The sequence below is a fragment of the Mastomys coucha genome, unplaced genomic scaffold, assembly GCF_008632895.1.
Source record: "Mastomys coucha isolate ucsf_1 unplaced genomic scaffold, UCSF_Mcou_1 pScaffold21, whole genome shotgun sequence".
In the NCBI taxonomy this organism is placed as follows: Eukaryota; Metazoa; Chordata; class Mammalia; order Rodentia; family Muridae; genus Mastomys; species Mastomys coucha.
The window spans coordinates 102,434,934-102,448,080 of record NW_022196904.1 but is presented as its reverse complement, the minus strand read 5'-3'; the positions used below and the strand labels follow the sequence as shown (position 1 = coordinate 102,448,080).

At 35.3% G+C, this 13,147-nt stretch overlaps 1 protein-coding gene across 5 annotated transcripts in view; it reads right to left on the bottom strand.

Moving 5' to 3' along the window:
* Positions 1-5,735: 5,735 nt before the first annotated feature.
* Positions 5,736-13,147, bottom strand: part of Far1 (fatty acyl-CoA reductase 1) — a 62,902-nt gene continuing 55,490 nt past the window's right edge. For all 5 annotated transcript variants that reach the window (XM_031387956.1, XM_031387952.1, XM_031387953.1 and 2 more), the window contains exons 12-13: positions 10,214-10,341; positions 5,736-8,529 (exon numbers count right to left, since the gene is read on the bottom strand). In XM_031387956.1, coding sequence (XP_031243816.1) covers positions 8,367-8,529; positions 10,214-10,341 — 291 coding nt within the window. In that variant the 3' untranslated portion in view covers positions 5,736-8,366. The remainder of the gene's footprint in view (positions 8,530-10,213; positions 10,342-13,147) is intronic.

The window sequence follows — 13,147 nt, the reverse complement described above, 5'->3', positions numbered from 1 at the left end:
CACACAAATGGAACCCAGGTCACCAACTACAAATCCCTTGGCTCCTTAAGAAACGAAAGACCAACTTGTCTGTCAAACAATTGTTGGGCTACAAACAGGAACTGGAACACAGGCTGTGTCATCCTAGGGACCTAGGGTCTTGGTTATCTTGGTTATTTTGGTCACTGGTCAGCTATGAAGCTTTGGTTTGGGGGATTAGCAGGGAAGAATGGTGTGATTTACAGACTGCCTCTCTCTGGGAGGGATGTCATTTGAAGTTGGAAGTTTCTGACCCAATGGTTCGAGAACCCTAGAAATGTGGTGATAAACGTTAAGGTCAGAGAAACCAACTTAAAAGGAATTTAATAAGCATGTGTGAAAAATCTTTTCTCTGATAACAACTCTTATTTGCTGAGTTACCCAATAAAAGATGAACCCACAGGCTGAAAAGTACAATCAAGTCAGCAAGTTAGAAATGGTCAACCCCAGGCGGTGGTGGCGCCTTTAATCCTAGCACTTGGAAGGCAGAGGCAGGCGGATTTCTGAGTTCGAGTGAGTTCCAGGACAGCCAGGGCTATACAGAGAAACCCTGTCTCAAAAAAAAAAAAAAAAAAAAAAAAAAAACAAACAAAAAACAAAAAACAAAACAAACTAACAAAAAGAAATGGTCAACCCCAATCTAACCTTGTGACTGTGTCCCAAACCTTAAATCTGTTTTTTATGTGTATTTTTCTTGTCTGTTACCCAATGGATTGGGAAATGGAAGCCAGATGCTTCTGAGAGTCAAGTGAGAGATGGGAACACAAACCAGATAGAGGGTTAACCAAGAAATATGCAGCAAGGGACAGGGCAGCAATGGGACCAGGGCTGGCAGACAGACAATGCACAGCCCTCAGAGATGTAGCTAGGTAAACTCCTACGTCTGGGCTTGAGGGAAATGATCCACAGTGGAGCTTTATAAAGCTTCCTCGTCCACATTCCCCCCTTGCCCTTGTGGTATTGATTTCTTTTCTGACCCAAGAAACTCCTCCATTTTTCTTTTTAAGGAGTGGTTTTGAAAATGCCTTTATGAAACTGTGCTAACTCATCTCAGTGCCACACAGGTATCCTGGAAGCAACTAGTGGTGTTTCCTCATGAAACCTTCTTATGTGTTCTGTGATGATCTAGAATCTGACAGTATTAAAATAACAAGAATATGGATACAAACAAACTTGCTTGTAGAGAATGTCTCTGACATTCAAGGTAACGCCTAACATGGTATAAGTTCAAATAATTCTACAAACATGGGAAGAGAAAACGAAGGAGTGATGTTGGGTGGACATCTAAGTGGGTGAGTAGTGTTTTACAGTACACTGGCCCGGGCCTAGTGATGCATTCTGGTAATGTAGAGAAGACATATGTGAGGGCAGGTCAGCGAGAGGGCAGACTACCCGACTGTGCGGTCAGTGTGCCTTCCCAACCAGCTTGGCATTACTGAGCTAAGGAAGAATCAAATGGGTTCTTAATCTATACAACTAAATTTCTTTGGCTAAATGTCACAAGAACACCACCACCAAAAAGGGCAAAACAAAGAAGTCCATGTAATAATACATTTATGATCTAAGAACTTAGTGAAAAAAAATAGCCTATTTTTTTCAGGTTTATTCAGTGGAGCTTGTCAACTGTTGTCAAGTTTGTCACTTGACACAATCTAGAATCATCTAAGTGTAAAGCTTGGGTTGAGGAATTAATTGCTTATATCAAGTTGGTCTGTAGGAATTTGCTTTGATTGTTCATTGATGTAGGTGAGTCCAGCCCACTACGGGCAGCACCATTCCCTGAACAGGCTATATAACAAAGCTGGCTACAAAGGAGCCTATGAATAGTGTTCTTCCATGGTTTCTGCTTCAAAATCCTGCCTTGACTTCCCACAGGGATGGATTATGACTGGAAAGTACAAGTCAGATATATCCTTTTCTCCCCTAAATTGCTTTGGTCAAAGTGTTTTATTATAGCAAAGAATGAAACTAGAACAACTGTGGAGTTTCTAATTTGGCCACTTGTATTATTAACATGTCTAGATAAAAAATAACAAAGGTTACTGACATGAACTTGTATTATCCTCTTTGCAAAATCTTGTACATAGTCTTATTTCATCATTTAAGTTGAATTTAGTAGTATCTTCTATGAGAGTTATCTTACAAAGTAAAGTCTACGTGCTGAGAGAGCTCACAGATGAAATAGAGGAAACATGAACAGGTATTTTCCATTAAGGGGGTATGTAAGAAAATGTCCTGTTTTTCTTAGAGGGTAAGAAAAATAAATCAATTTCCTCAACTAGGACTAAAATTTTCATTACTTTCAACTGGCTATATCATGCTCTGGTGGTGAGCAGCTACCATGACACAGGACTCTAGAACTCAGCTTTAAGGACCAGAAATCCCTTCTTAGCTTACACCAATAGAGGAACTACCAGTTCCTCTAGTTCAGTCTATAAACTCAAGGTCCACTGTTTATACATGAGAATGCCAACACGGTATTATCATTAGAAAGCAAAGCTAGCTGAGGTCTGTGACTAGCTGCAGACAGCCACTACTCCTAGATGACAAGATGACCATAGACAGGCTGAGTCACACCTTAGTTAAGTATAAGAATACTAAGGAAAAATTAAAACACAAGACCCAGATAAGCTGCTGTAAATCATTCCCATCTGTGAGCCAGACATTCTTCCTCAAGCCAACACTCCAAAATGAATACACCCTGGCCCTTTAATGGAGCAAAACCACATTTTAACCTTTGCTGTTTATATGTTTGTTTTTTCTTCCCATTATGTTATATACTTATCTGGAAGTTAAAACAGAAATTTTGTTCTGGTTTTAAAACAACTCATGCTCATAGCAGAACAAAGAACATAAGGAAGAGTGGAACAAAAGCTAGTCTACCCCATTTCCCCATTAGGCAGCAGCATCTAGTATTTGGCCTCATCATTTCAATTCAGGCCATTTCAGACCTTTTATGTATGTCCATATCCCATTATCTTTATTTTTCTTTACTGTCTCTCAAAATCCCAGTGGGCTAACCTAGAACACTGTACCTCACTGGGACCAACTTAACCAGCAATTCTCTCTAGTTTTGGTGGACATCAGCATTACATGGGGAACGTCTTAAAAAGAGACTGCTGAACCCAGGGCTCTGACTCAAATGAGCACTTCTGGGTTCCTATGAGATCACCTTGCTACCTGGAGGATAAGAATCAGAGAAAACTGAAAGCAAAAGTTTATTTAAACATAGATGTGGTTCATACTCTCAAAAACATAGTGACACTAAATAATGGTTTTCTCTCTCAGACAGTTTAAGTCTATTCATATTTAATAGACATGTATGGTTCAAGAAAATCTTGAAGTATTTGAGTTTTTGATAGGCAGTTCACAACAGTGAGTTCAAAGGGCCTAGGTTTCCCCTTCCTTCCCAGCTTCAAGTTTCCCTGACTATCTTGTCTTTTAGCACCGCCCCCCACCAACAGACACCCAAAATCTTGTGGTACACCACAAGATTTGAAGACACACTTCCTAAGGCCTGGAAATCTCTTCATCTCCCTCTTCCCGTTACGTGTTCAAATATCTTATGCTTGTGTGAGATTTTCTCCAGTAAGTGCTCCCTCCTCTCAGCTGTATTCTGTCCTTATTTGTGGTATATATTAACCTGCTTTTATCAACTCAAAAAGCTCTCAAGGGAAGACTGTCACATCCAAGAATGGATTACTTTGAAGCTTATCATTTAGACATTTGTGATATAAAACAGTTTCTGAGCATAATAGGAATTCAATATTTGTTGAAGGAATAAATGCTGAGGTTTTTTTTATTTTTATTTTTTTGTGGTTGTTGTTTTTGAGACAGGGTTTCTCAGTATAGCCCTAGCTGTCCTGGAACTCACTCTGTAGACCAGGCTGGCCTCGAAGTCAGAAATCCATATGCCTCTGCCTCCCAAGTGCTGGGATTAAAGGCATGCGCCACCAAATGTTGAGTTTTAAGAATGAAAAATGAACCTTGACAAGAAACTTTTCTAAACAGTGAATCAGTTTCAAATCCAAAATCTTTGGATGCCTGAGTCTTTTACAGAAGTTGTCTGGTGTGTGCATACTGACCAGTACACAAAAAAGTACTTCTGAAATACTTAATCCTAATGATATAAACACTATGTAAATAGTCATGCAGCACAGAACATTTCAAATGACAAGCCACATGTTTAACAGTATATACTACATGCCCTAAATATAGAATAGATAAACCATCTAGGTTTAAGTACATATTGGTTGATACACAACAAAATCACCTGAGAAACACACCCAGGTAATTAAGGGCACAAGACTAAAGCTATACTGTATTGTTCATGGAACAGAAGTTTGCAAGTAATTAAAAAATTATTTTCAAGTCATGATTGCTTAAATTCACAGATGCGGATATGGAGGATCAGCTATAGCTATACTGGACAAGACTACAGGCTTCAGAGCTAGAATGAGTTCAAGTCCTGGCTCTGCTTGGTTATCACACTTCTAAAACAGGGACAATAGGAAAACAAAAATAGAACAATACATGGAAATGCTTAGCGCTGTGCCTAACAAACAGTAAGCACTCAACAAGCATTAGCTGGTGTCCTCACAATGTCCAAGGTGCAGGCTGGATTTGCTCCCATGGTGCAAGGAACTAAGTTGGAAGAAAAGATAAGAACCTGAGAAAGATGTGACATAAAACAGGAAACTGAGTATTAAATATCAAATTAAATGTTGACAAAACAAAATACATGATATCCCTGGATAACTATTTCAAATAAAACTAACCTCATTTGTCTGTTTACATGCATGTTTCCTTTTCTAAAAGGTTTATTCATATAAAATTTTAATCTGTCAAAGTCATTAGCATATTTACATAAGATACTGAAATATTTCAAAGGAATATTTATATACTTTAATGAATTTGACAAATAGTCCATGATTTTTCAGCCCAAACAAATACACACAGAATGAAGAGAGCTTTCTTCTTCAGAGCCCAAGCCAATGGAAAGGTTTTTAAATTCATTAGACCACTTGGAGCTTTTTTAAGTAAATGCATTTTAGACTCATTAATTTGCAAAGGAGTACGTCAAACTTAATGTTGCTCAAATTTTCTTTATTAAGAAAATATTTCATATATAAACAGACTGATAAACTCATTTTTGTAATAAGTTACGCAGCACATACCCCTTTCTCTAAGCTTCTCATGCAAAGTTAGAATGTTTTTCTTAAAGCAGAGCAAGTCAGTGCAACCAGTTTCAAGGCAGAGTGGAAGTCAGCCTAGAAAGGAATGCTTACAAAGCCATTTATACTCCAACCCCATCCTGACACACTCTCAGTGCCACCCCTCCCAGGTGCTTCACTCAATCTCTATGAAAATGAATAGTCCTTTAAATGAAGTCAGATCAATTACTGGTGAAAAACCTATAAATTAACACAATGTCATTCATCCTAGGAACACACGGGTAGTCTCCTGGTTCTATTTACATTAAAAAGCAAAACAAAAAATCTGCCTCATTATTAATCACTATATAAAAATACTTTTAAATAAATGTTCATTCTGCCTATATGCTTCCCCTAAAGTGCTGTGTGAACAACTCAAGACATAAATAAAAAGATTGTGAGAATAGATGAGGACACCTAAGAAAGAAAAAGGATTAAAGGACTACTTTTGACATCGTAGCCATTTTAACTCAGATGGTTTCCACAATGCAAAAATACAATAGATGCTATAATAGAAATATAGGGATTCATTTATTACTTTTTGGTTTACAAACAAAGGCACCCAATAATGTTTCTATTTACTTCTTATAAAAGATTATCAGTTTACACTTAAAACAAACAAAAAAACACGAAACAAAAGTTTCTCAATCAGGTCCTATAGACAAACACAAAGGAGAGAGATCAGAGTCCCCTCCCACTACCAAGCTTTATCTGGCAGACTGGAGAAACACTTATTCTAAGTCACCCTTAAGTCAAACAACATACGACCTGGTCATGCTTTTCTGAACTAAGCGTTAAGATACATTAGCATTGCCAAGGCAATTAAACAGTTACAATGACATTACAGTGTACAAATATGTATGCCAGAGTTCCGAGAAGAAAAGATAAGGGAAAAACTAAATGGTTCAGAATACAGTTTTGCCAAATGAGGTGAATGAAATAAATTTATTTTACAAAGTTGTCCTATTGAATAATCTATATGAAAAATATAATCAGAACTAAAAACACTGACTAGCAAATTACAAACAGTATACATCTCCAAACTCTTTAAATATGACTTGAATCCAAAGTATAGTTGATAAAGCTCAACAATCTCACATTTTACTCCATACTCATTTCAAAATTATAAATTCCAGGATGAGCATCATTTATTCATTACCTTTCTTTTGACAACAGAATTCTAAACACATAAAATTAATTTGACCTCAGCACAGCCTTAGTTAGCAGTTCTTTAAATTAGATTACAAGAGCAATACAACAGAAGACACGTATCTGTTTCACTTTACAGGCCTGCCCATATTGCACCTGATTCTTTTCAGAGACCCAAAGACAATTTATCAGATTCTCAGTATATTTTGGCAGATGTATAAAAATCATAAAAAGGTTAGTGTGTTTTCATTACATCATGGAAATACATTTGGAGACATGGAGTACTCAATGTATATTATATGGGCCACCTTAAATCAAAGGCATCATTTATTCCATTCTCACATACCATCACGGTCTCTCACACCTTATAGAGGCATGGTCCTAGACCAGAGACTTCAGAATCATTCCAAAGAATACACAGATATTTACATACATATTTCTTTTAAAATAATGTTTAAAAGTTTTACTACACAAAGTCTGGCTTCAACAGAGAAGCATTTTTTTTTTCCTTTTCAAGATTATACACCAGTACGGAAAAAGTTGGTTTCTTTTACATTTTGTTTTCCACAATAGTAAAATAAACTTCTTCTACATTGTATTTTAATTGACAAAAAATTAAAATGTAAAGTTACATTTAATTTCTTGTACTATGAACTAACCTTTTAAGCACTTTCAAGATACACTGCTGATGATTTAAATGTAGTACAACTTGATCAGCTTAATTGTAACTGTGTTATGCTGAACAAGCCATTAAAAAATAATATAGTAACAAACTAGTAAGATTTAAAGGGAATTGTAATGTATCAATAAATATACATCAATTTCTTGCTATCACTTGTTTCTATAACGCATGTCTTTCTAAAGCTAAAACAACATGCAAAGAAATGATGACTTGAAACTCATTCAACAGTTTGCTACTTTACATGGTAAAATCCTTTATTTAATTTTATACACAAACTTATGCATTATTCATTTTTAAAGGAATTCAGCTTTCAAGGTCAAAATTAGTATGTGTTGGTAAACACATGAGGGCATTTTCTTAATGTTAAAAGCTATAACTACATTCCTTCATAATAATGCATGTTCATATGGGGCAAGTCCTGTGGGAAAATTTGTAAGGGAGAAGAGGTTTAAGTATAATGAATCCTTCCTCAATCCCACCTCTCATAAAGTCTCAAGAAATCCTCTTCAAAATGAAAACATATATCACCAGAGTTCCATTTGATCAAAATGCAGACTAGAAAAATGGTTTCCTTTACTGTGCATGTTTTCATTTTGCTCAAATGCACAGAGTATACATTGATACAGACAGAACCTTAAATTCATTCAGATCTACTAGTGTCTTTAGAATAGTATTTGGCCTTCTGATAAGAGCAACTAATTACTTATAAAAATGATATGCAACACACATTTATTCAGAAAGAAAATCAGAACAAGTTTTTGCATTTGATACAACCTGTAACTTATATGAAGAAAAAAAATACATGGCTGTGGTCATAGCAAAACTAAACCCCACCTCTCAAAGGATTTAAAAAGAAAAAAGAAATCAACATTGAAGAATCAAATCAAATACTTAACTAATTTATCTAGGCCTTCTGTCTGGACATTTTCCATTGCACTGAATATTAGGACTGCATGTTAAGGCATATTTTAATTAGTATGTTCCAGTAACTGCACAGTTATACTGGTCAATGTTCCCATAGCCCCACTTCTGCCCACTTCCTACCCTTTGCATTCCAAGGATTAAAATGTTAAATCATAATTTGAGTGACTATTGCAGATCTGAGCTGGCATACCACAGTGTATTCACTAGGTTTTGAGCATAAACATTAAAATGTTACATAAAATGGACCATAATTTACTCCACACTCCAATTTAAGATGATTTAATGTCTTTAACAAAAGGTGAGATGACTTAAGTACATTTTACATTTTGTGCATTTAGATCACCGTATGCATAGATGTTCTAATGCTAAATTCTTGGTCTTCAGTATCTCATAGTGCTGGATGCTCGGAAGTATGACAGAAATTTGTAACACAGACTAACCACAAAGTACCAGATGTTTCTTGCCATTTGTGATCTTGCAATAAAAATGCGCCAGATAAGTATCACAAGGATTGTATTGAAACCATAACGGATATTCCGCAACCTGAAAAGCAAATCAAAAGATACATTAAATATTTCCTAGAAAAAAATTATTTTTTGATAGGAGTTAATTAAGTTATAAATTTAATCAAAATTCTACACCATCTTTCAACTTCCAATATTTAAAAACTAAACTAAAGTTATTAAGTTCAAATTAGCACTATTCAAACATACCTGCCTACATCTGGACAGTAGTACAACAAAGTCTTTTCTTATCAGTGTACCTGGAATATAACTTAGTAAGCAACAATTAAACTGAGCATCCTGTGTACCTATTCTTATGGTAGACATCCACAAACTACAGGTTAAGCCAAGCATGGTGGCCTCATTCCTATGATCCTAGCATTTGAGAGGCTGAAGATCCTGAAGATCCTGTGTTTGAGGTCAGACTAGGCTACAGAATACTATCCTGTCAGAAACAAAGAGGGGTGGGGAGAAATCTGGGAAGGAAGAAAAGGAGGCAAGAAGGAAGAGTGAGCAAGAAAGCAAGTAAACAAATGAAGTAAAACAGTGTGTATGTCTTGAATTTCTGGAGCTTCTATCTAATCTAATAGCTGCACACAGCTAATAGTCCCCAAACTCAAGAGCCAACTGACAAGTCCTCATCTAAGAATAATACAGCATTAGCTCCATAAAAGACCCTTCTGCTCTCAAAGATCAGCAAGCATGTTACAATGTGAATATTTCTAAACATTTTTTATGACTTTTGATGGTTGTCTGAAGAAATTTAACCCTTCAGATTATAAATTCTAGGAACTTAATATTGCAGTCTAAGACAGGACTGTAGTAGAGCAATGAAAGTGTAGAAATAGAGACTATAGCTTTAAATAAGCAGTCAAAATATTTATGTTCGAGTTTCCTTTCCAGTTAGTAAAATACAGTATTGCAAACTTCAGTTTCCTCATCAACAAATCTGGCATTTTGCCAGCTCCATAGTGCTGTGGCCTTGGCAAGTGAATACATAGTATGAATCTTAGAAATCATAAGAAGTATAATGAGATAACCCTTAGTAGTACTAAAATCTCTGAATGATGGACTACAGCTAATCTTGACTCCTCTATTTTCTGAGTTTATTATATTTTAAATCAGCAAGTAATACTTCTACTAAGATTAAGGAACCATTATTCTGTGCTGCATGTTATAAAAAAATACGCAAGTAACTTCTGATTCAAAAAATATTTTCATTTTCTGCTAATACTTTTACTTTTTCAATAGAAATTTATTAGAAGCAAATAGTGATTTTTGAAACTAAGTTATACTCAAAGTTTACAATCAGGAATACACATACATTAATAAGATATTAAGTTTTAATAATCTTTACTTATTTTATGTGTATGGTTTTTTGCCTGTATGTATGTCTGTACCCCGCATGTATTTCTGATGCCTGTAGAAGCCAGAAGACAGTGTGGGATCCTCTAGAACTAGAGTTACAGGTAGTTGTGATTCACTATGCAAACTGGGAATCAAACTCTGGTCCCCTGAAACAGCATCCAGTGCTCTTAACCACTGAGCCATCTCTCCAGCCTTTTAATAATCTTAAGTTAGATAAATACCACATCGTTATAAACCCAAGGGTAAACATTTTTTAAAATATAATACATTATTTTTATTCAGAATACTTCACCAAAGCAAACTGTGTAATATTTCATAAATAAGGAAAATGTTCATCAAGCCTCTGCCGTACTTACTTGTTCAGATGCTTCCTAGCTGCAGGGAGCCCAGACATCTCTTCATTCAATACGTATTTTTTAGTCCCCATGCAGTAGTTCTCTATATATTCTGCCCAGTGTAACTGTCGTACATCAATATTAAAGGTCTATGGTAAGAAAAAAAATGTTATTACTTTCCTAATTTTTTTTTTAATTTGCCAAAACTTATTTTTCTCAACTATAATCCCAAATGGTAAGATTACAAACACTTCAATATAGTATTATCTTTTCTACTGTCAACTTATCTATGTTCCTCACTATTTACATATGAATTGATACACATTTCAGGTTATTTTCCACCTGCAACCTCCCATTTTTATATATTTTTTGTAGGATAAAGGTTAATTTTCCTAGAAAAAAATTTTTACATCAAGAGAAATCAAGCAGAGTATGGTAGCACACACTATTTATTATAGGAGCACAGAGTAGGCAGGAGGGTCACCAGTTTGAAGCCAGTCTCAGTGTGGTGGTTTGAATAAGAATCACCCACACAGGCTCATATATTTAAATAGTCACCAGGGAGTGTAACTCTTTGAAAGGATTAGGAAGTATGGCTTTGTTGGATGAAGAATCACTGGGGTAGCCTTTGAGGTTTCAAAAGCCCATACCAGGCCTAGGCTCTCTACTTCTCTGCCTAAGAATCAGCAATTATTTCAGAGCCTGCCTACATGCCAACATGCCCCTGCCATGATGACAATGGACTCTGAGAGTGTAAGCAAGAACTTGATTAAATGCTTTTTTAAAACAAGAGTTGCCTTGGTCATGGCGTCTCTTCACAGTGACCAAGATAATGTTGCTACACAATGAGGCCGTGTCTCAAAATACACACACACACACACACACACACACACACACACACACACACACACTAAAAACAGACAATAAAAAGCAAAACCTAGCATGAATTCTGACTTGGAACTTTAGTAGTAGCAGCTATTGTGTGATTTGATGAAAAGTGTAGATAAATCTAGAAAAGCAGATGTTATAGAAATGCTACTCTCTAGAAAAATAAGAAGGTTATAAGTATTCAATACTCTTGAGCAAACAGGCAGTCAGATATTTTTGTGAAATGACAAGTAAATTATTCACTACAAACCATCATCCAAAAATAACAAGTTTGAGAGAGGAAAATATTACAAGTAAAGTACTAAAATGAAAAAATAGTGTCATGGCACCAATGTGGATGCAGACTTGATTTCACAAAGGCGCTGTACACAACTGACTGGAGTTCCACAAGAGAAAAAAAGAGCCCAAACAGTACCTAAGAGCATGTTGCCTGCAAAAATGATGAAATACCAAACATAAGTTTAAGTACCACACCTACCATATACACATATACATTTAGACATCTGAGAATAAGTCAGAAAGAAGTCCAGATAGATTACCTACAAAACAACTACCAGACCATTAACTACTTTCAACAGATACAGTAGAAGCCAAAAGAACATGTTTTCCAAGCATTCAACAGATGCAACTAACGTAACAATCCACACACACCAATGTAAAGACATTTGAAAAATTAAGATGAAATAAAGATATTTCCAGAAGAAGAAAAACTGTAGTGATATGGTATCATCCACAATGAAGAATCACACTAAACAGTATTCTTTAGGACTGAAGCAGAATGACTCCAGATTCCAGACTGCCCACTGAAGACTCTGTGGATGCCTACATGTGGAAGAAAATGAAGGGCAGCAGAAAGGTGATGACCCTGACTAATTATATGAGTATGTATTACATAGACTACACTAATTTTATTTGTGTTCCTTTCAAAGTACATGATGGAAATTTAATCTTTAACATTAGTTTTGAAAGGGGAGGACTAATAGGAGCTGACTACATCATGAGAAGTCTACCCTCATGAATGAATCAATGCCAATTAAAAGAGATAAGGTTGTAAGTTCAATCTCCTACTCTCTCTTGCAATTTTACCAGGAAATGAAGCAGGAGGAGGCATTTATCAGATGTCAGTCCCTGCTTAAAAGTCAGAATTTGTGAACTAACTTCTATCATTAGAAATTACCTATTTGTTATTCTCCTATATCAGCATGAAACAGACTAAGATAAATTCTAATAACAAATGACCTATAACAGCAAATACAAGCATTATTTATTTTTTTTACAATGAAAAAGAAGAATTTATTTTAAGTTTTCTTTTGCTGTAGGACTCAACAAGACATGCATCGTGCTTCTATTATCTCCAAAGAAAAGATGGACTATGTATCAAATCTTTTCCAAGTTAAAATTTTTTTCATAGTACCTGATAGTGATTTTATAGAATCCTTAAATTAATACAAATAATTTCAAGCCCTCTATACAATAAAAGCTACAAATAGGGTTCTCTAAACCTTCATGTATCACAAACTAATTGCACTAGGAAAAGAAAGCAGGCTTGGAACAAATGTATGATCAAGGAAAAGATTTCTTCTAGATTTTGTATGGGACAATTATCTGGTAACTAAAGTTTGTAAACTTTGAGGGGACAGTTTATTATAGGTTCAAGGAACAAAAATGAAGTATTGATTAGACAAAACTTCCAAACTAATAAGATAGATGATTATATAATAACAAGGTAGATGATTTGCCTCTTGACAAAACTGTTCTAACTTGTGACATAAAAATTGTTGCTTTAAACTTATAGCGAACTTATGGGAGACTAGTAACAGATAATGAGTATTTAGTCAGGTACTATTCTTAATAGAAAAACATGTAAACAGTTCTCTTGTAATTCCTTAAGTCTATGATATGAATGATTGCCTTAAACTTATTATAAGCATATTGGAATGTAAAATTATTTAGAAAATCATGAAATCAAGTATGCTTCTATAATGGCTCTCCCTGATAGTTTTGATCACTTTAGGGTGAAAGTCGATTTTATTCGATATTAAAATGGCTACTCCAGCTTTTTTCTTG